Consider the following 24298-nt stretch of genomic DNA (forward strand, 5'->3'; position numbering starts at 1 on the left):
AAATGCGCGGACTTTCCAGCTGCTGCCGCCGACACCAGACCTTGAACATCTAGTTTCTCTGTAAACTGTTCGATCCTTACCGCGTGTGTGAAAAGCATACACCAGCCAAAACTAATAATGACTGAAGAAAAAAGAATGAACAAAATGAGAATGAAATCAAACAATCAACATGCTCCAGACGCCAAAACATTTACAGAAGGAAGGAAGGTGTTTGCTGGATTCGTAATTTATTTTTATTTTTTTAAAAGCGCATTGGAATTAAAAACTGGGAAGGTGAAACAAGCTTGGTAAAACTGAACCTTTCCCGCTTAACAACATTTACAACCGGCAGATAAAATGCCTGTCTTTTCTCAAAGAAAACCCAAAGCAGTCAACTTTCTGAGCCGTGCACAGCGCTGAGCTGAGAGCCCCACGCCGCTGAGTGTATCGCCTTGCGCCCTCCCCTCTCGCAGCTCTGTGTGTGACTGCCCCCGGCCGCTCGTGAACTTCCCTCACAGCCGCGGTTTCCTCCCCCATAAATAAAACTTACTTTTCTCTGGCTTGGCTGTCGGACGGCACGTTGCTACTCTTGCCTTTGGCGTACATGCTTGCAGAGAGCTCCGATTGTCACGCACCTGTCAACCCATCACAACCTCCCTGGGCACAGCCCCGTCACCATGGTGACACAAGCAGCGTCGTCTCCCATTGGATGTCCTGCTGTTCAGGACCGCCCGTTCTCCATGGCTACCGCCAGTGAGTGACAGCTGTGTGCCCACGCCCCCTTTCAGAGTAACTCCACCCACCTCCTCTTTCTCTTCATATAGCTTTCTTTTTCTTTCTGTGCTCTACCGTCTATCCTTCTGTCTCCCTCCCTGTCTGAAGTCTGTCTGTCTGTCAGCATCTATCCCCTTCCCATTCCCCTGATTGGAAAGGCTCTCCTGCCATGTAGTCTCAACACACACAAACACTCACACACACACACATATCCTCTTGCTTAGTGCAAACTGAGAAGAGGAGGGGGGGATTTGAAACAGTCCAACTAGGATTTTTAAACAACTGGCTTTGGATGCTCCTTTTATAGACAATCACACCCTCTACCGACGCACACGCAGCTCACTGCACAAACAGCTCCAGCAAATAACTGCTTTTCCATTGGTGTTTATTTACATAGGTGTGAAGACATCCAAACATGTGGGAAGCGGAGCACGTCGGGAACAGTCGGGCTCTACAGAGAGAGAGAAAACAACACATTCTTTTAGAAGATGTGGTTGCCTTATAAGCCTTCCTGTACATACATCATACGTAGTGCTGCTACAGTGCAGCTGCAACACCAAGAGGAAATGTTCGGGAAATCCGCTGAAACACTAATGTCACATCTGCTGAAAGACAGCGAAGGTGATGAGCATTAAACTTTGTAGGACCACCTGTAGGAATTCCTGCTACATAATGTATGTGAGTTTGATCAAAAGTGGAACCCAAGGAAACACAAGTTTGGATACATTTACTATCCAGTGTCTCAAAAAGCACACTTTCATGCTTACATATCATTCTCAGTGCATTTACTTCACATCAGGTATGTCCTCTTGCTCTGTGACAGCTTGGATAAGCTACAGCGCCCTTGTAACTTTAAGATGGTTAAACAGTTAAGAAAAAAGGATGGATGGATGGATGTAGCATGTAGTATATACAGTGCATGATAGTAGCTGAGTGAGAATCAGTGATAGAAACACTGTATGTATGAGTGTGGCTGGAAAATGCAGCAGGGAAGAAGTGCTATGTCATGCTGCTATGACCGGCTTGGAAGCTAACAGAGTAGAAGGTTCAGTCCACTGTCACAATATACTTATCACAAATCCACTGAGTCAAAGCACTCTGGAGAAAAAAAAGACAGGCTACATCTCGGTATAAAAGGCACTATAGAAGGCTGATTCCCAGACAGTAGTAAGCTCTGGAAAAACACAGACTGTGCATGCGTGTGTGTGTGTGCATGCGTGTGTGTATGTGTGTGCGCACTGGGGGCGTAGCACAGGGGCAGCAGTGTTTATGCTTACGCAATGCTCCCGTGATGTGACCCAGTTGGAATGGATGCATGCTGCCTCACTCTCTCCGGTTCTCTCTATCTCACCCTCTTGTCCTCACGCTCTCATCTCTTAACTGAAATCTCACTCTCTCTCTTTCTCTCTCTTTCTCTCTCTCTCTCTCTTTCTCTCTCTTTCTCTCTCTCTCTCTCTTTCTCTCTCTTTCTCTCTCTCTATCTCTCTCTCTCTCTCCCTGTTTCCCCACTTCCCCCCTCCATGTGCCAAATAAACCCCGCTCCCCCTGGAGAGAGGCGGTTCTATTTCAGACAAGCAGAACTTTTGGTTTTGGGATGAGTCCCTCGGGGTCGATCACCATGACAACCACTCACAGGCGATAACCATGTGTTCCAGAGGATGGAGGAGCAGGAAGGAGTAGAGAAAGAACAAGGAAAATATAGAGGAAGCAGGAAAGAGAGAGAGAGAGAGTAAAACAGATAATGGAAAGGTTAACAAAGGTTAACACATTTGTTGTCATGTTTCTGTGTGAGAAGCAGGTAGGTATGTAGGTAGAGACTGACTGCACTGAGCACAAAGTGCCAGTTCTCCTTTATCAGGTTTGTCTGGTACATTGTCTCTTTTCTAACTATGCCAGATTCCTGAATCTTTCAGAAAGCCTAAGGTGGGGCACGTTATGATACCCTTCATTGTACAATAGGCTGCAGACTGATCAGCAAGTCAGCTCAAATTCAGCTCATTCCTATAAAGACGTGATAGGATAAAAAGTAAAAGGTGGGAATTACCCCACAATATGACATTATCGCAATACCATACTATTTTGATTGCATTTTGCGATACAGTGAGATTTATCGCCTTTTTCAAATGCAAACTATGTCCTCAAAGTTAAACTTTTTCTGTTTTATCCAGTAAGATACACTAATTGACCATCCATCCACCCACCCATCCATCCATTGGTTGAGGGGGCAGCAGTATGAGCAGAGAAGCCCATACTTTCCTCACCCCAGCTACCTTCTCCAGCTCATCTGGTAGAACACCACATCATTCCTAAGCTAGCCAATATAGCCAGATATATAGAGAAAGTCTTTCTCAAGGCCTCCTCCTAGTAGAATTTGCCTTTGGAGGCATCCAGGAGGCATCCTAGTCAAATACCTGAACCACCTCAACTGGCCCCTTTTGATGAGAAGGAGCAGAGTGAGGAGCTCAGTCATCCCTCGGGAATGACCAAGCTCTAGTAATCCCAGGAACTATGTTGTCTGGGTCAATCTGGTAGTGATTCAGAAAACCCCTATGTTGAGAAAAAAAATCATGGGTCCAGTGTACCCTGTCTGGTACAGGGTTACCTGGGTTCTACCCAGTCAGTGGCCAAACCTTAACCCACGAGACCTGGTTGGGCTGTAGGGGTTTGGTGCGATAGAGGTTCAATGCTTTGAGAATCCAGCAGCAGTTCTCGTATTTCGATTCCCAGCTTCCAAAACTGACTAACAGTTAATGCAATTCATACAATAATTAATTGTGAAAAATGGCTGAAAATCACATATCTGTTGTTGTCTATACATAAACTCACATTTAATAGAAATTTACATTTAACTATTACATTTGCTCACCAACCTTTCTGTTCCACTGGAATATAACCAAAATACAACAGAATTTTTACTTCTTTTTTTTCACAATATTAAAAAAGAAATTACTAATCAGTTAAAGCTTGAGCTTTTATGACACTATGTACAATAGTCCTGGTTCACCTACACATTACACGTACAGGAGCTGTCTGGTCATGGAAACATACCACGAAGCTCCCAGCGCACAGTGTTTTTGCTGATGTTAATGCCAGAGGAGGTTTGGAGCTCTACGGTTACTCAGTGAGCAGAGCACACTATGTGCCTCACCACTCAGTGATCCCTGCTTTGCAACTTTATTTGGTCTGACACCTTGTAACTGAGTTTTTGTAGTTTCTAGTTCATAAATGCTTCTACTTTGAAACGGAACTACTTACAGCTGATTGAGGAACATCTGGATATGAAGAAATTCAATGAACTAACTTACTGCTACAGTGACATCCTACTACAGTACCGCACTGCTTGAATTTAATGAGCCTTTTAGAGCAACCCATATATTTTCAAAGATGTTTGTAAAGGCAGGCTGCATGGCTAGGTGCTGGATTTTATACACCTGTGGCACCCAGACTAAAAACATGTGAATTAAAAGATTAAAAGGTGTGACCCCCTATTTTTAACCATTTAGGGTATTTACACACAGTTAGGCAGTGAGGTCCAGTAGTTTCCAAATTGGTTGCATCTTCTTACAAAAGGCCATAAGAAAAGTTACTTGTGAAAGGACTGCTGGGATGGGAGAGAAGAAAGATTTTATTGGACAAATTAGTATTTAGTTGTTGAGACTTCTCACTGATGTTTGCTTTTTATGTGAAAACTGTGAGCTTCTTTTGGCCTTGAACAGTTATTTTAAACAAAACCACCAGAGAAGTTTGGCGCCCACATTTTTCTAAAAGGTCTCTACGCCATAAAGATTGTGACTCACTATAAAAAAACCTCTCTCCTGTTTTTATCATCTGTTTTCTTCCTCTCTACTCCTCCTTAAATGATGTTTCTTATTCCACCTAATAGGCACTCTTTATTAGTTTTGCATCTTCAAGTCATTTATAAGCAAACGAGCATATTCACTTACTAAAATAGAAAATACAGTCAAAATCACCGTAATCTACGGGGTAAATCCAAAATCCGCCCATTTCTTTTTCTCTCTCGATACTCTGAGGCACACTTTGTTTGCCTCTTGTGTGTCACATAAATAGTATTAACACACAGTAGGCAACACACACACACGCAAGTGATATATTTTCCCCTGCCCGGCTTTACACCAACTGCCTTGGTATTTTGGCAAACAGCCTTTGTTTACTGAGCCTGTCGATGGGCTATGTAATCGTATATTTCCACTGAGAGTGTCTGTTAGCAAGGACGCTAATTAGCAAACGATTAAGCTCTCACACAAAAGAGGTTCTTCAGATTAATTGGTACTGAAGTTTACAGAAGCTTGTGTCTCAGTAAATAATTTAGCATGAACAATAGTATACCTTGTCACACTGTTTTTCTTTCTTTTTTTTTTTTTTTTTTTTTTTTGGGGGGGGGGGGGTCTCAACTAAATGCTGGTGTCAGAATTAGAGATGTAACGCTGTTCCAACAGTTGTTTACTATACTAAAGCGGACAGCGGAGGATAGACTGAGCTAAATCAAGACAGTGCCAGTGTTCTTTCAGGTGCATGCAGTCAGAATCACCTGTTCACCTGCTAAAAATGCTTTCTCTTGCAAAAAGAAAAAAGAAACTAGGACACTGGGAAACATGGAAACACATAATACAAATGAGTAACATGCTAATGCACTAAATGCACACACATGTACAGATGTTTGCATGTAGATGCACATATGAATAAGGTGACATAACAGAAATAAAACCCCTCAGGTCCATGGGCATCTTGAAACTGTCTCCTTTAAACAGCATTTGCTGTTTCCACCCCCCTTTCTCTCTGCTGATGAAGAGGCTAACCCATCTGGGATGGGTGTGTGTGTGTGTGTGTGTGTGTGTGTGTGTTGGGGGGGGGGGGGCGTTACAAAACTCTCTCTATTACTGTGTAAAAAACCCATAAAAGTTGCATTCATAAGCACAGTGATACTTCTGATATTGCCCGTATAAACAATTTGCCTGTGGGTGTAATTTGATTAGCACTGTAAAGCGAGGGAACTTACAAACTGGTTACACAGTTTATCTAAAAGGAAGCCCCAAAATCATCCAGACTGGGCTGTGAAATAAACTTGGCATTCAAGGAAAAAAAAGAAAACGTGTTTGCTTCCTGCAGCTGATGCAACAGGGAAGCAAGAGTTGAAAACATCCTAATAAGCATGTCTAGTATCATTCTACGTCTCACCGACTTCAAGCAGTCGTGAAAATACAGGCCCCGCTGTGCCAACTCTTCTGTTCTGATGCTGGTTGACTCAACAAATTAATGCCTGGTTGTAAAATAGCCTGTCAGTTCTTTGCAGGGAATCAACCAACCGATATGTATTTAACTTGAAATAAGATTCCTCGCTAGCTCAAGTGCTGGCCTGTTTTTGTTTTTTTGTTTTTTTTTAAAGGAGTTTGGACAGCCCGGCAAACATTTAATGGCGGCATCAAACAACCCCACCACCCCCCAAAAGAGAGATGCAGTGTATACAGTGGTGTTTAAAGTTCAGCGAAAGCATCATCTGTAGCATCATGTGGCGCTCATGCGGTCACATTCGTTTCTAATTTGTTCCCAAGAATTTTGCAACGTTGAAACATAACTGTTGACATGTTGTTCTCATTCAGCATTTAAGTTTCTCAGAGGCATAAAAATGTAAAAATAATGGTAGAGCCAGAGTAAATGCAGATCTGAGTTGCTGATTCATACACCAATTAAGCAGCTGTTAAATGGCTTATTACTAAAAAAAAAAAGGGCCTTGGGCATTTCCACTCAACAGATGTTCAAACATTGTGCAGATGATATCACTTTATTATAATGAGTGACTTGCACACCGTGATGGCCACTGTACTGTATCTTAAATTAGAAATAGCCACTATAATGATTGGTAAATGAGTCTACTGAAGACTCAAATAGTCACGGTGATTGGAAGATAGTATAGGTGTTTTACTATGGGAGCAGGCAATGCAACAATCCGGATTCAGACATGCAAAACTGACTTTTTTTCAGTTTAATTTCTTCAGTTAATTTGCTGAGATGACAGAGCATTTCATCCTGTGACTAAGCAGAGAAAAAAGAGCAGTTGAGCCAAGGTGAGCCAACTCCATCACAATTAGATGTATGCACAGGCTTCTTCTGAATTCTGAGCAGGTTTTCCATCGGTGAAATTCCTGATGATCTGAGCTGGGCTGAGCGTGTGCTGGGTGCTGATGTGACTAACAGAACACTCCAGCAGCAGAGCCCCGATCGGGCTGCCGCAGAGGACTCTGGGTAATAAGGCTGCAGATGAGTGCGACCCAAAAAACAAAATGGGAGTGTGGGGATTGGATGAGTGTGTGTGTGTGAACATAAATGTGTATGAGTGTGCAACAAAGACACAGCTTGCATGCTGCCAGCCAAAAGCACATTCTCAGATCTTCAACACTGAGAGCACAAGGCGCTTAAATAAAAGAACAGACAGGACTATAGGCATTCTTCAGGTGGTACACACACAATTTCATGGCACTGATGTCCTTTTCCTGGCATCCTAACTAAAGCCACTAAAACAAAGCCAAACCAAAGTGAAGTAGGCTAAAGGATCTCAAGAAGCAAGACCTCATGCAATGAGCTAAAGAAACTCAAGAAGAGATGAGAAACAAAATCATTGACATCTATCAGTCTGGAGAGGGTTACAGGCCCGGAACGCCAATGAACCATGGTGTGAGCCATTATCTGCAAAAGGAGAAAATTTGGAACAATGGTGAACCTGCCCAGGAGTGACCAGCTGACCAAAATGACTCCAAAAATGGCATCAATGGGAGAGTTCTAAGAAGAAAACCAGGACCTAAAAGGACCCAGAGCCTAGTCTCACATTTGTGAAAAACATCTTGATGATCCCCAGGACTTGTTGGAAAATATTCTTTAAATTGATGCAACAAAAGTTGAACCTTTTGGAAGGTTTGACTCATCTGGTGGAAAATGAACACAGCATTTCATAAAAAGAACATTATACCAACAAAATGATGGTGGTAGTGTGATGGTCTGGGGCTGCTTTGCTGCTTCAGGAAGTCTTGCTGTAATTGATGGAACCATGAATTCTGCTCTCTACCAGAAACCCCGACTGAGAGTGTCCGACCATCAGTTCATTGCCTAAACCTCAAGGAACATCTGGCCTATGCAGCAGGACAGTCCACCTCTAAATGTCTCAAAAAAACAAAAACAAAATGAAGGTTTAGCTGTCACCTAATCAATGCTTTGGTATGACCTTAGGCAGGGCATTCATGCTTAAAAGCCCCCCAATATGACTGAATTAAAGAAATGTGGGGCAAACTTTCTCCAGAGATGTTAAAGTCTCTTCTTTTAATAGGGTGACACAACCAGTTAGTTTTTAGGGCCAGGTACAGTGGGGCAGAAAAGTATTTAGTCAGCCACCGATTGTGCAAGTTCCCCCACTTAAAATGATGACAGAGGTCAGTAATTTGCACCAGAGGTACACTTCAACTGTGAGAGACAGAATGTGAAAAAAAAAATCCATGAATTCACATGGTAGGATTTGTAAAGAATTTATTCGTAAATCAGGGTGGAAAATAAGTATTTGGTCACCTCAAACAAGGAAAATCCCTGGCTCTCACAGACCTGTAACGTCTTCTGTAAGAAGCTTTTCTGTCCCCACTCGTTACCTGTATGAATGGCACCTCTTTTGACCTCATCATCTGTATAAAAGACACCTGTCCACAGCCTCAACCAGTCAGACTCCAAACTCCGCCATGGCCAAGACCAAAGAGCTTTCGAAGGACACCAGGAAAAGAATTGTAGACTGTGGGAGCAATCATCAGAAAATGGAAGACATACAAGACCACTGATAATCTCCCTCGATCTGGGGCTCCATGCAAGATCTCATCCCGTGGGGTCAAAATGATCATGAGAACGGTGAGCAAAGATCCAGAACCACAACGGGGGACCTGGTGAATGACCTGCAGAGAGCTGGGACCAAAGTAACAAAGGTCACCATCAGTAACACACTACAACGGCAGGGAATCAAATCCCGCAGTGCCAGACGTGTTCCGCTGCTGAAGCCAGTGCATGTCCAGGCCTGTCTGAAGTTTGCCAGAGAGCACATGGATGATACAGCAGAGGATTGGGAGAATGTCATGTGGTCAGATGAAACCAAAGTAGAACTTTTTGGTATAAACTCAACTCGTCGTGTTTGGAGGAAGAAGAATACTGAGTTGCATCCGAAGAACACCATACCTACTGTGAAGCATGGGGGTGGAAACATGATGCTATGGGGCTGTTTTTCTGCCAAGGGGACAGGACGACTGATCCGTGTTAAGGATAGAATGAATGGGGCCAAGTATCGTGAGATTTTGAGCCAAAACCTCCTTCCATCAGTGAGAACTTTGAAGATGAAACGAGGCTGGGTCTTCCAACATGACAATGATCCAAAACACACCGCCCGGGCAACAAAGGAGTGGCTCCGTAAGAAGCATTTGAAAGTCCTGGAGTGGCCTAGCCAGTCTCCAGACCTCAACCCCATAGAAAATCTGTGGCGGGAGTTGAAAGTCCGTGTTGCTCGGCGACAGTCCCAAAACATCACTGCTCTTGAGAAGATCTGCATGGAGGAATGGGCCAAAATACCAGCTACTGTGTGTGCAAACCTGGTAAAGACCTATAGGAAACGTTTGACCTCTGTTATTGCCAACAAAGGTTATGTTACAAAGTATTGAGTTGTATTTTTGTTATTGACCAAATACTTATTTTCCACCCTGATTTACGAATAAATTCTTTACAAATCCTACCATGTGAATTCATGGATTTTTTTTTTCACATTCTGTCTCTCACAGTTGAAGTGTACCTCTGGTGCAAATTACTGACCTCTGTCATCATTTTAAGTGGGGGAACTTGCACAATCGGTGGCTGACTAAATACTTTTTTGCCCCACTGTATGTTTGGATAACTTTTTCCCCTTCATTGTCATTTAAAGCTGTATTTTGTATTTACACAAGTTGTCCATGTCTATTATAAAATTTGTTTGATGATCTGAAACTTGTGTGACAAACATGCAAAAAGATAAAAGGAAGAGGGTAGTGTAGGTTTCAACACTTCTTACTTATAATCCAAGTGAATAATTATCACTATAAGTCCTATTACTACTAATAATAATGATAACCTTTATAATGAGAAGAATAACAATAATAATAATTTTAAAAAATTGTTGTTTTAGGGCTAAAATAAGACAAGCTATTCGTTTTTTTAATCCCAAACTTGGCAAATTTCTGAAATGGGATATTGGAACTAACTCTGCACTTCTCCTCAGCTCTGTGGAGATTTTCCACATCTTTAAGCTCTTTGGTTTTCTGACTCTGGTTCACTCTCTTTTCTCTCATGAGTGTTGCTTCCAGCCACAGCAGGCAAACGCTCTCATTAAACAACTTCTAAAAGCCTTCTGTACACTACAGAGCAGCACCGGGAGACAGACAAAGTCGGCTGCAGATATTTCCTCGAGTGTTGATAGGGACCAAAAAAACAAAAGGAGAAAGTATTGTGCTTTTAAAACAATGTGAAATGAATGCTAATGTAAGGCAAGGCAAGGCAAGTTTATTTGTATAGCACAATTCAACAACAAGGTGATTCAAAGTGCTTTACAGAGACATTAGAAACAAAAACAAATAAAAAGCATGATTTAAAATTGATTAAAACAAGCAAACAAACTAACTAACTAATTAACAAACAAACAAACAAACAAACAAACAAGCAAAACAGTATATAAAATCAAAACAGATAAAATCAGAACAGTAGATAAAATCAGTAGTTAAATGTAAGTTTTGAAATTTAAGCTTAATGTAGCTCCACTGCTAAGGGATTTTTAAATAGGCAACCAGTTGCTAGTTGCCGAAAGTAAATGTAAGATAGCTGTCTGTCTCATCTAGGCCCTCACATCTAAGAGTTCAGGCAACTTTGAACTCAATCCCATAATACCAATTAACAGTAAAATATTAACTTTTATTATCAGCAGTACTTATCCATCTGTATTTATCACTGCCACAGTATTTTTCTGAACTACCCCTTGCAAATCCCACACGTAGGGGCTTTAATATGAAATCAGAACAGAGGTTTTATACTACATAGGATTGAAAACTCTAACCTTGGTGGATACACCTCTCAACCTTAAGTCTCCTCTAAGCTTAGATGATGGATGGTCCTGCATCAAGGTCAGGACAGAGGTTGTGTGGCCATATTAACAACCCTCTTCCACTGATAGACTGTCAGAACCTTTGCGTCTGGAAGCCTCCCACCGGCCCCGATGTAAACAACTGCAGCAGCAGTGAGAGCACTACAGTGTGCTGGAAAGGGTCATTTTTTCATTCCAACTTGTCTTTTATGGCATTTTAGTGCCTGATAATGTGATCAAAGCTGCATTACCCTTAAATGGGAAATGGGAAAAGCTTAATGAAGAGTCAAGGCAAAAGAGATTCGAGTGATGACATCTCTTTCTTCCCTGATTTATAAAATAAGAGTTTTGAGGGGAGACCGAGTGGATTTTTAAGCATTACCACTGTTGGCTAAAAGATTTTCCATACTTTTCAAGGCAAATATTTGATTTATACAAGCAGACGTGTGCAGAATTTTAGAAGTAGGCTTGTTAGTGTGTATCTTTTGTGTGTACATAGTTTAAAAATATGGGGATTGCCATGAAAATGTACAAGATATTGCTTCCCACAGTAGTAGTACCAGTGACTTTAGTGATCCCCTGCCATTCTCTCACTAGAAATGCCTTTTTCTATGTGTGAAACAATGACAAACGGTCCTGCTGTGGAAACTAACAGAATCAGATTTTATTTAAAGCTCCAGACACAGGCAGATGATGAAGAAGAATGGCGATCTGGCTTTGACTGTAGAGCACCACTGTCTTCATGCTCCAATGCCTGCTTTAAAAGAAAGAGTGTTGCTCTGTTCCTCGCCGAGGTCTTAGGAAGGTGAACGGTAATTGCTGAGGGAGGATTTAGCCTGACGATGGAACAAAGCACCTCTTTTATTTTACTGAGGTAACTCTTATACTCTGAGATGGAGCAGTACTTTAGACATTAACTTTAGACATGAATATAGCATGTGGGCTGACAATTGTGTGTGGGTTGTTTGTGTGTTAACCACAGGCAGTGAGACAGACACACTCTGACTGACTGATTTGTAGTCTACATTACAGAACCCTGCAGTTTCTGACTCACTAGCTGTAGCACTGGGTCTGTGGTAATGACATCATGGTGGCAATAGCTTTTAAAGTCCGAGCACAAAGAAACACAGACCGCAATCTGTGATGTTCTTTTAAAATAGTATTTTTTTTCGTACAGTTACTTCATCTTGTGGTAAACGTCCCAGAGAGCAAGAAAAAGTCTTTAAAAAAGTCTCTCACAAACAAACAACAGAAAGAAAATAATTAGTTTGTTTAAGAGGAAAAATAGTAGCCCGTGCTTTAGAAAAAACATTTTAAATGAAGCACGGAAATGAAATGATAAAAGCACACAAAAAGAAAACAAAAACAACAACAGAGGATATGAAGCATTAAGTGGCACGATTGTTCTGAGGTGATTTAGCTATATCTTCCTGCCACTAAATGAACGTGTCTGAGTGTTGAGCTGTCAGAGGCTGATAGAGAGCTTGGCTCTGCCTGGTTGTTGGGTCTTTCAGCACCCTTCTTGAGCCTTTCTAGTCTGGACCAGCATTGTTTGTGGAGAAGAAAGCTATCAGAGGATCTGCACAAGATTAGGTTTGCCAACTGTTCCCTTTGCGCTTTCCTGTTTTGCCGCAGGAATTCTATCAGCCAGTGCAAAATAGAAAAGAAAAGACATAACTGAAGAAAAACGTCTGACATAGTTAATCCTTTCCTCTCAGCATGAGCCTTATTAGAAATGTAAAAGTTCTCTTTTGAAGCTCTATGTTAAATGTTTCCATCAGACACTAAGGTTCCTCCACATCCTGGTTTTAGGAATAGTTATGAGATTTTAGAAACATGCTGAAGTTAGATGAGGAGATTCTTATGTGTGCACAGGGCTCCTGCTTTTCAAACGAACAATTCATATTTTTACAGTTTGGTACTGAAAGCTGTGTTTTCAGTTCCTATTAATTTTTTTGTCTTTATCCTGATCTAACTAAGCTGGAGACAAAATTTCCACATAACCATCAGGAAGACTGCGGATAAGCATATTTCCCCCAATTTTGAACTGTTTATTTTCATAGTATGTATTTGGATTTGGTGTCATTTGTCATACATTTGTAAGACATGATGTGCACAACTAAGCTGCCTCAACACTTTCCACATTCTGACTTCCTGTCATTCAAATCCACCTGATGTATTTTCTGTCTTTGCCTTCCCCAAATTTTTTCCTGCAGTGCATGCATCCCCCCTGTCTTTCTCTTTCAGCTTACCGCAGTTCTCTGCCTCATCTTTTCCTTTTCTCTCCCGTCTTTCAGGTTCTCTCCTCGTTTTCACCCTCATACACCTCCTCCTCCTCGTCTCCTTTCCCTCTATCTAAATTGCAAATGGCAGCAGTGCTGACTGCCAGAGGAGCTCCTCAATGTCATTAGAGCTGACCCTGTGGATTAACTAGAGGAGAGAGGCGGTGTGTAGAAACTACAGATCAATAACGCGGCTTATCCTCTGGGTTCTTTTACTTCACTTTGGATTTAGGTCTGAATTACTGAAATGTCTGCTCTCCTCTTGAACAACAAACAACGGGGTTACATGTAGCCAAAACAGAAATCATTTCAGAAATCAAGATTGTGAAGACATTAAAGTGGTGAAATGTAACAAGAAAAAAAAAGAATCACAAGCAAATCCACAATTCGAGCTCATGTAAAAAAAAAACAAAAAACAGTCTGCAATACAGAAACTTTGATAATGATGGAAACATGTTGCACGAACCAGCTGACGAGATCAGAATACCAGCTGCTGTGTGGTTTAACTAACACTGTGATGTGATATCTCAGAGATAAAGATATGGATAGGCAGATGTGTGCGCAGCCATCATATTACGTGTGGTTGATTTACTGAGTTGGCAGGAAAAGTCAAGTCACCATGAGCTCAACTAAACCTGATAGGTGCCCTTATCAGAAACTGCTAAGCCTATTATGAATGGTCGTGTGTGCTAGTGCACTCAAGCAGTACACACACACACACACACACACGCACACACACACGCGCACACACACACACACACACACGCAACAAGATCTGAATCAGCAGATCATGTTGCTACAACTCTCTAGCTTAATAGCAAAATGTGCCAAACACTCATTCACTTTAAATTTCCAGATTCACAACAACCAGGTAACTTTTACTACACTGCATCAACTCTGAGAAGACTCATTGCAGGACTTCAGATCATTCACACTGTCATTCATGTCTTTTTGACTCAAAAATCTGCTTTGAAGATAAAACAGGTAAAATAATTATATTCTCCCAAACATTTCAGTTTGTCTGTCAGCAACGTATAATGACCATCAGGATTAGCTAACAACCTGCGTAACGACGCGATTTAAAACCAGTGTCTTGCTAATTTATCTGTTTTGTGTGGTTCAGCCCTCAAGTTAGGTCTGAATGGTTCACTGTTTAGTGTTTAAGTATCTTAATAGACAAAAACCATCTTTCCAGAAATGATCAGGTACAAGGACGGGACTGAAAATGAGTGAAAAATAGAAAAAAGGCCAAATCTAATGTTGTAAACAAGTTGCAACCTTGAAATAATAATTAACTGTAAACAGTAAAATAACTACTTTTAACTACAGTTTAAAATGGCTCCGTGAGATTTTATCTTTTATTTTGTCCAACAAAGGTAAACAAAAGCAGAGGAGAAATGGTTCCTGTGCTTTATGTGTTATCTTATCCACTAGCTAGACTTGGTGCTAGTGTTAAAGGGATTGTAATTGTTAACAAAACCAAAGTTCTTCTGCAACAGCTGGGATCTTGAGCTTTCCACAAGTGGCGTCTCCAGCGCTATTGCAACAATAAATTCTTTCCATTGTTTATAAGCCTGGAGTCTTTGAGTGGTTGAATAACAGACATCATTAAAGTTTGTTGATTAAACCGACCTCTGCTTTTCAGCTCGTCCTGTTTTAAAATGCAGCTGAAGCGCTGACTTGAGATTATGATCTAAATATTGCAAACAGTCTTGTCAAACATTTACATTTATAAAGGCCCGCACACACACACACGCGCACACCTAAAACATATAACATAAACCATAAAACAAATGTTCAGGCCTTTATAATATTGGCACCAGACTGGAAGGTCAGTTTAATGAGAGATGTTCTTAGTAACTTCTCTAAACTCGATGGCTCACTATACTCTCCACTGAAATTAAAGAGGCTGCTGACTGGTCTATTCCCTTCTCAAAAGTGGCAAGCGAGCAGGTCTGAAAAGATATGTGTCCAGGTTAACTTGTGCCAGGAGTTTTTAAATGTCGTGAGCTGTCAGTTTTAATGGTTCATTATCTTCATTTTATAGCTGTATTGTGTACTATAAACCCATCAAAGGGGAGTTAAAACACTTCTTATTAAAGCATAACACAGTAAAATGCCACTACAGCTTATTCAGTGAGTAGTTCTGAAATAATTGATTTCCACATAATGGAAACATGACATTTGGGTTTTGCAATGGCGAGTGATGTTGTCAGTATGTTTTTGTATATTAATGCATGGCTTCACAATATATGATAGAGTGCCTCAATAAAGTATGGAGTGCCATCTAGTGGTGTAACAATTACACATTGTTAAAAGGTCAGGCTAGTTCAACTACAGTCATGTCAAGGAAAGCCTACTCTCTTTCAGTTCTCGTAACAAGACATTAAAAAAGCGAAGTACAAAACATGACATATCACACCATGTTATTATTTATTTAACAGAAACTGAGCCAAAATTCAGAGGCAGTGTGCAAAAAGCTAAGTACACCCTTACTGCTTTAATAGGAATTAAAAGGGTAAGTAGCAGACAGGTGCTGCTAATCAAATGCCAACTGATCATCAGCAAGTGTGAGCATATCTAAAGCAGGGGTTTTAGCAGTTTGTGGGTCTGTGTTAACACAATGCCAAGCAGGAAAGACATTACATTGTTACTGCACATCAATCTGGGAAGTGTTGTAAAAACACTTCCAAACAATTTGAAGTTAATTATTCATAAGTGATATATATATATATATATATATATATATATATATATATATATATATATATATATATATATATAAACATTCTTCAGTGTCAAACTTGCACTTCAAATTTTGATTAATGTTTATCATTAAGAAATATACTTGCTTTGAAATATGAAAGTGTAAGTCTCTTAACAACCTTGATGATGATAGTTTTTTCTAAATGTTTCATTGTGGATACAGTCTGTCTCTTCTTATAATAAGAGATCACATTTAGATTAGAAAAACACAGTTAATTAGACAGATGAGAAAAGCAGTACCTCGAGGCCAAAACATTATTTTGAAGCATGGAAGAGGAAGAAAAGCAAAAGGGAAAAAAAAGGGATTTGGTTGTGTAACCCAATAATACCTGTGTAGACACATGATTTTATATTATATACAGTGCTTAAAAAATTCACAAAGCCTTCTGTCAGAAACACAGGAAAACATAAATATTTTACAAAAACTTTATATTGTTATTTACTTACTATTTTTTTATAGTAAGTAAGTAAGTTTATAGTAAGTTAACATTTTGTAAAAATGTTAACTTAAACAACAAAACAAAACAATAATTGTAATACAATAATAATAATAATAAAAATAAAAATAGATTAAAAATATATAATTTTGATTAAACAGCTGGAGAATACTGGTGTAGTTATTTTGGATATTACCAGTACTGTTAATTTAGGGCAGCTGTGGAGCATAAGCATTGGGTGGTGCTCTAATAAATTGGTTGTACTGTATAATATAACTGTTTCTTACAGTCTCCAGTTTGTCAGAAGAATGCTATCAATATAAACCAATCTAATTATTTTTTTTAAATAATCTACATAAGAAATAAACTATGTAATGTAAGGAAAGATCAAATAAAATAAATTAAGTAATTGAATAATATTAAATTAAATAATCGTAAATTACATTCAGTGATATTTCCATAAGAACAAAGTTAATCACACATAAGTTAATATATTGCAGCAACACATCAGGGATGTTACAGCTTCATAAATATGAATATTTATCAAAACATCAGGCTCAACTCATATTTACTAAAAGTAGATTAGTTACTTTCATGTAAAAACAACAACAACAACAACAACAAAAAAGGTGGTTGTGAATATCTCAAATGTAAAAGCGACAACTTTAAAATGCTTTTTTTTTAAATTTCCACGGATCCACGGAGGTCACCGAATACTTGACCCGTGACTCCGCCCAATGTCAGGGCGATCTCCCCGGTGTAACGCGTATGCCTACGCAGTTTTATTCTTGTTGATTAGAAAAAAGTTATTCAATTCGGCCGTTCTCACTTTCTGTCCGATTGCATTTATCACACGTATTAAACGTTTTGTCTTTAGTTTTGTTTTTCTGCGAGGTTCGAGCAGACGATCCGAAATTTCAAAATCAATTTTATCAGGCACGATGGACGAAATGCTTTTTCCAGTGGCGACCAAATCATAGGACACATCTCTTTTGATTTGACAAAAGAAACAAAGATCACTTCAATAACAATGAGGCTGAAGGGAAACGCGAATGTGCACTGGACCGCCAGAGGAGGTGGAGGGAAACGAGGAAACGTTACTCTGCAAGGCTGGACTTCTTCGACTTAAAAGGAGTTATTTTGCAAGAAGACAGGGGTATGCTGTTACTGGTGCTGTTTGGACGCAGTGATACATGGCAAACAAACAGTCACTGCCTTTGTCCTTTTCTTATAGCTACTCGTGGGACAAAACTTCAACTCGGGACGCATGTGTATCCGTTCACATGTCAGCTCCCACTAGGGTGTGTATGACCATTTAACTGTGAAACACCCACTAACGTGTGAAGCGTTTTACTCAGGGAGGCATGCTGACAAAAGTCTTTACCCCCTTCCTGATTTCTTATTTAGTTTGTTTTTTCATCAAACAAATTTTAATAGACAATGATAACCTTTAAAAATGCTAAATGCATTTCTACTTGTTAAATCATGAATGAACGGTGAATAGCCATGTTATTTTGGAAAGCTGAGTTTAAGTTCACAAAAAGCACCCAGACCTGATTACTCCCAGATGTGTTGAATCAAGAAATCACTAAAGCAGAACCTGTCTGACAAAGTGAAGCAGGCTAAAAGATTTAAAAACTCCAGGCCTCGAGGGCCGGTGTCCTGCATGTTTTAGATGTGTCCTTGATCCATCACAGCTGATTTAAATTACTAAATTACCTCCTCAACATGTCTTAAAGTTCTCCAGAGGCCTGGTAATGAACTAATCGCTTAATTCAGGTGTGTTGACCCAGAGTGATATCAAAAACCTCCAGGACACCGGCCCTCGGGGCCTGGAGTTCGACACCCCTGTATGAGAGCCATGAGGGACATGTGAATGCTGCTCTTTACCATGAAATCCTAAAGGAGAATCTCCAGACATCAGTTTGTGACTTTGGTCCTATGCAGCAGAAAAATGATCCAAAACACACCAGCCAGTTCCTCTCTGAATGATTCAAAGAACTCCAAACCAAAACAAACCACACAAAATGAAGGAGTCCTGACCTAAATTTGATTGAGATGCTTTGGCATGACCTTAAACAGGCCGTTCATGCTTGAAAACCATCCAGTGTGGCTGAATAAAAATAATTCTGCAAAGAAAATTGGGACAAAATTCCTCTACCGAGTGTGCCGATTTGAAAAATGCAAGTGTGACAAAAGCAAAAAGCTAAGAAATTGTAGATTTGACTTAAGTAAAGAGCCACTGTTAAAAATGAAGGGATTTTGGTAGATATAAGATAAGAATGGGCCAAAACCTACAACTTGTGTTGTAGTTCAACCTTTTGATTCATTAACATAATGCTTGCTTTTATTGTTTATTGTAAGACTGTTGAATCTGTATGTGCCTGAATCACTTTTTTTCTATCTTTTCTATTATTTTGCATCCCAGAAACTTCCCATCGTCCTTTCATGGGGTTCACGGAAAAATAGCATATACCTTGACAGTGGGCATTAATAGACCGTGGCATATGTCCAAGGACTTTGTGACAGAGCTTAACTTTGTAAACCACATTGACACCAACCAGCCAGGGTTGAATGTAAGTGGTGCATTTTCAGATGAATCAGCTGAGGAGTCCTTGTTTTTGTTGCAGTGTCTGCAGTTTCTCTGTAATCAAACTGATATTTCTCACAGGACTCCCTAAGTACACCTTGTTCGACTAATTGTCCCAGGAATCCTTTTAAGTGAACCAAAATTTGAAATTACTTGCCACACCTATGTTTTTCCTGCATTCACAACTCAATATGTTGACTTTGAAAATGCTCTGCAACCCCAGGTTTGCTTTGTTGTATTTTCATTAAACCCTATGGGAGCAATTATTGTACAAGAATGATTCAGAGTTGTCTAACTGCATTTAGAGACAATTTACATCTTTAAAATCTGATTATGTTCCAGTCGTAACCAACACAGACTGAATGACCACTATTATATTTAACCTTGTATTGTGCTTCAGTTGTTCATGTTCTCAGACGTATTTTTCAAATAAATGGACACAAACCAGACTGTACACAAGCTCTCACTTCTAATAAATGAATCCCACCGAGGCTCCGAGTAACTATGGGACCAAAAGTGATGAATTTAAGATTTATTTATTTTTTAGTTACTGTAACTATAGCAAATGTTGGATATGTTTGGAGTTTTATACGGTTCCACCATGCAATGCCAAAGGAACCTGAGCTGCTACTGCAAATATGCAGTGAAACAGAGAATGATGGGATTGCTCCATTTCTTCATATTATTCTAAAGCCATTGTTTGATTGATTTGGTCCGCTGATGCTCATTTTGTGCAACTTTTTCTGCATAAGAGTAATAAATAGGTGTTGATTTCTCGTAATCCCAAAAGCAAAACGATGTAGTATTGGTATATTTATTTATTTTTTATCTGTGGCACTATCAGTGTGTTGTTTTTCTGCAAGCGCCACTCTCAGGTTCAAACAGCGTGACACCGTGTAGCTTGTGGTGTAACTCCAGTCCCGTCACTCTGACAGTCAGTGTAGCGAAGAAAGCTTTCACCCCTGGTATGGTTTCCATCCATCAGATAATTGTTTTATCTGTATAATCAATAATAATAGTTAAGTTTGAAGAATTTGATTGAAATAACTTGCCACTTTGTCTTTTCTTCCACTAGGCGAAACAGTGAAAATATTTTGTTAATTTAATAACCCTTCATCTAAAACAGCTACTCCGAAGGTGAAGCTGCAACAGAAACAGACTTTCTACACCCACAGTAAGCGCAACAGGAAGATGGCTATCAAAAATTTCGCGTTGGTGACAGGAGAACCTGTGGGTGCTCAGGTTTCTTATGTACGCACTGAGATCATGCCCGCTATTCCCTCGTCTGCATCTTTAACCATCTCAGAGTGCAGCATTCTGGTTGTTGATTACATTATTGAGGTTAGTACCTGTGATGGGTTGAGAAGTCATGGATGTATTGATAATCCAGTTTACCTCAGCTGTTCAGACAGGTGCAAAAGCCTGTTTGGATCCATTTCTTTTTTTATTCATTAAAATCGAATGAGCTTCTGTTTCTTGTTTCCTGCAGGTTAAACTCCACGTAGGAGCATTGGATGAGGTCGTTGTGCTGTTTCCAATCATCCTGTGTGATACCCCCGTGCAAACTTATCCCCCAGTATGATTGCAAGTAAAATTTGTTTCTACTATTACAAGGTAATACTACATGATGCAGAATGGTTCCACTTGTGAGTTTTAAATGTTCACAGCTTAATGTCGATTTAATATTGTATTAAAATGTCTCCCTTTTGGTGAAAATGCAAAACATCATCTGTGCACCACAGTCCTGACGAATAAGGCAATAACAATAACTCGGGAAAGAAGAATTGTCATGAAAAGAAAATCTGTGTTCACAGTACTCAGGGGTTAATCTGACAGAATTCATTGAGGCATTTAAACATTTACTCTTCAGTGTTGTCACAGTATGCTGTGTGTCGATTAGAGAGCAATAAGGACCCATAGTTTCAGACACAGATGGTAGAGCTTCATAGAAAAGGGTGAGCCATTTATTTGAATGGGTACAAAGTTCAATAAACAAAATAACAAAGCCCAAAAATTCATAAAACATAAATCTAGTAAGACCATGAAGATATTTAAAAACCAGAAATCAAAGGAGAACACAGATGACTCAACAATGATGAGACTGTATATACATACAGGGCCTTGGTTAGGAATTGAGGATGGCAATGAGGAGATAATTAAGACATTTAAACACAAAGTAAAGCTCACAACAAGACACAAGAGGAAGCTAGTTAAATAGTTAGAATAGCAACATAATGGTTTGATTCCATCCCTACAAACCTGTTAGTTGTTTTTTCTCAGTCTAACTGTAAATAAACTCTGGAATTAATTACAAACCAAATTTTAATCTTAACTTTATAGACAATATTTTTTGAACAGATTTTTTTTTAAAGAAAAGTGAATGTATTTTATTTCGTAACATATAGCACATATACCATGAGAAAAATCTACTTTTACCTCAGCATTGACTTACAGCGAGCATGATGTTTTCACCAGCCTTTCATTTTTCCTTTATGCAGCAACACAAGGTGTTTTTGGGGATCCACATGGAGCATATCCCCACTGCTCTTCCTACACGTGTTACTGTTCATATGCCATTCATATGTTGATGACATGCAGTTGTACATGTTAATTTCCTCTGATGACCTTGATGCATCTTTCATTTTATCTTAACCATTTTTCTTTACCTGTTTACCTTTTTACTTTAAATGACTTAGATACTGTTTGTGCTAGAGACAAATTGTAAACAGTTTACAGTTTCTTTTAGTCTGCTTCACAGGTTACTGATATCTGGTGTATTGTAAACGATACATCAGATATCCCTGTAAACTGGGATATCTGGTGTATCATTGAAGCACAAAGCAGCTACTGCTGTCTGATCACAGATGGAAAAATCAGCTCTGCCTAGATTTTATCGTGTGCTGATGATACTTGTTTGATGAATTGGTTAACGAAGATGATACAGTCGATCACCATTTTTAGTAAGCATAAATAAATAAAATATTTTGCCATATATGACTGGTTATACTAATTATGTGTTACCTTAACTTTACATTTTCATGTTGATAGTAGATTGAAGTAATACACTCAAAATCCTTTCAATAGTCAATAAAGCACCTTTATGCTTGTGTTCCTAGTACGGCGATGACTTACTCATTTATTAAATCCCACTAAGGCCTCTAAGGTCATCAGGCAGAGGTCTTGTAACAACACTCAGAATAAGATCCAAATCTGGTGCGGGTGGTTTCAAAACTCGCTCTTACAGAACTTCAAATATATTCCCACACCTGTGTCAGAAGACTGTGTATATTTGCATGCTTTTATGTGTCTGTATGTGTGTTTACTGATGCTTCTTGTACAGTTTATTACATGTGTTATGTGTTTTGAGTGCTATGTTTGATGTACATCAGGTTTATGCTTTATAATCTCAAATTCCACTTTTTTTTAAAAAAAATCATCCCTACAGCCGTCTGTTACCAATTTTCACATGTTATTGTGAATGTATTTGTATAAGGTGTGCTGTACTGCAAAGCTGCCATGGTGCGCATTGGCTAGACGCGACGTCATGAGTCACAGCGTATATCACTGCATTCGGGTGAAGGTCAATAAGTGTTGGTGTAAGTTTAATAAAATCCTTGACCTTTCCATCTCTGAGAAAATATGTGATGGCTGTCAGAAGTTTAATAAATCATACTATGGAGTTTCTAACACTAAATTTTAATGGAGAGAGCCAGTATAAACTGCAAGACTGGAGGAGAATAGCCAGGTAAAGGATGTTAAAACTGGAAAGTCTTAGAATTGGAAATCTTTCTTTCCATCTACATGATGTGAATAGTCTGTGGCGAAGTTTTTCATCATAGTGACTGAAGAAAAAGGAGACTTGTGTAACAGTGTCTTAGTCCAGTTTTGGACAAATTATCAAATTTATACATTTATATGTACATATATGTACATATTCACAAAATATACTGGTATGCTGCATGTTATATTGTCATCATTTGCATTTCAACTGTTTATAAAAATAAAAACAATTAGTAGAACATATGTGTGTGTGTGTGTGTGATGTATTTCTTTCTCTTAAAGATGATGTGGTGTATGTTGATGGTAATATTTGGGCCAATAATTAGGTCAGTGTATCTACAAGTAATCACTGTAACATTTTGCCTCTTGGGTCTTTGTGATGCTGGCAAGAAGGGATACTCATAATGTGGTCATCTCAGGAGACATCCAATCAGAAGAAAGCCTGCTTAAAGGGAGGGTTGTCTACACAGTAGAAATAATAGATTTTACTGCTTATAAAGATTATTTTTTAACTTTGAATTAAGCAAAGGAACTCCAGTGCAAAGTTAGAATAAGGAGCTTGGAATGAGCATAATAGGTCCAGCTCATGGTTGATGTTAAACAAAGATGGATGGGAAAACTACCAAAAGTGGCTTAAGAGTCGGGATAAAGTCTGGATGGATTTGATTCGAACGAGCAACTGCATTTCAAATATATGCTTAGAAAGTTTATTGTACCTGCAAATCAACATAATATTTAAGGCAAAGTTGACTCAACAGAAAAGGTTTAACTTCTTTTTATTTTATTCTGTCTGATTTCACTCATTTTCTTTGTGTAACATTTCCATTTATTGTGACTAGAACAACAACAGTAAACAAAAACAATCATGAAGCCACTCAATTTAAATCGTGGGAATTCAAAACAAAAACAAGTTTGTCTCCGGAAAAAGAGGTACATGAAACGAAATGTTCAAAAAGAACAAGCCTGCGTGGTTCACAACTACTATTATTATCAGTATCATGTAGCTTTTATTTTGCCTTTCTTAGGTTTTAGGTAAAGAGCTGACAGGCCACACTGCTTTTAAATGTAGTATTTAGCTCTTAGTGAATTTGCATATCAGCGCTAGTCAAATTAACAACAACAGCAACAACAAAACTATGCATAAATCAGTACATTTTTAGGGAAGCATGATTTATTGGGGTCATATTGTTTAATTATTAATTAAACCCAAGTATCTATCAGCAAATTCCTTCCTCATCACCTGCTCATAAAACCTTCATCCTCTCTGTCTCACGTATCACTTTATTGTACCGGTAGTACTCAGTAGGATGTTATGCCAAATAATATTAAGACCTCCTCAGCGGGATATGACCCCAGAAATAAAAGCAATTCTTTCAACAATAGTGATTTTCTGACAGGATAAATTACAAATGTGCTGTCACAAGACTGCAAAATACACTCAAGACAAACTGTTTATCACTGAGGAAGGTCAGGGTAAGTAAGTTTTTTTTTGTTTGATTGATTGATTTTATTTTGGTTTTTCTTGCATTGTTCATTAACTAGTACAGGA

The 24298-nt window shown here is 39.1% G+C and overlaps 1 protein-coding gene and 1 pseudogene across 2 annotated transcripts in view; one reads left to right on the top strand and one right to left on the bottom strand.

Moving 5' to 3' along the window:
- The window catches only part of LOC146506914 (single-stranded DNA-binding protein 2), a 79033-nt gene extending 78083 nt beyond the window's left edge, over positions 1-950 (bottom strand). Inside the window, exon 1 of the mRNA XM_085181410.1 lies at positions 530-950. Within this exon, the coding sequence (XP_085037536.1) occupies positions 530-585 (56 nt within the window). The 5' untranslated portion in view covers positions 586-950. The remainder of the gene's footprint in view (positions 1-529) is intronic.
- Positions 657-23459, top strand: LOC146506917 (arrestin domain-containing protein 3-like; annotated as a pseudogene). The gene is made up of 7 exons (XR_014877297.1): positions 657-732; positions 15621-15694; positions 17257-17535; positions 17614-17680; positions 18808-18962; positions 19833-19934; positions 20045-23459. The product of XR_014877297.1 is annotated as an arrestin domain-containing protein 3-like (transcript).
- Positions 23460-24298: the final 839 nt, after the last annotated feature.

Source organism: Neolamprologus multifasciatus, chromosome 12, assembly GCF_963576455.1.
Source record: "Neolamprologus multifasciatus chromosome 12, fNeoMul1.2, whole genome shotgun sequence".
Taxonomy (NCBI): domain Eukaryota; kingdom Metazoa; phylum Chordata; class Actinopteri; order Cichliformes; family Cichlidae; genus Neolamprologus; species Neolamprologus multifasciatus.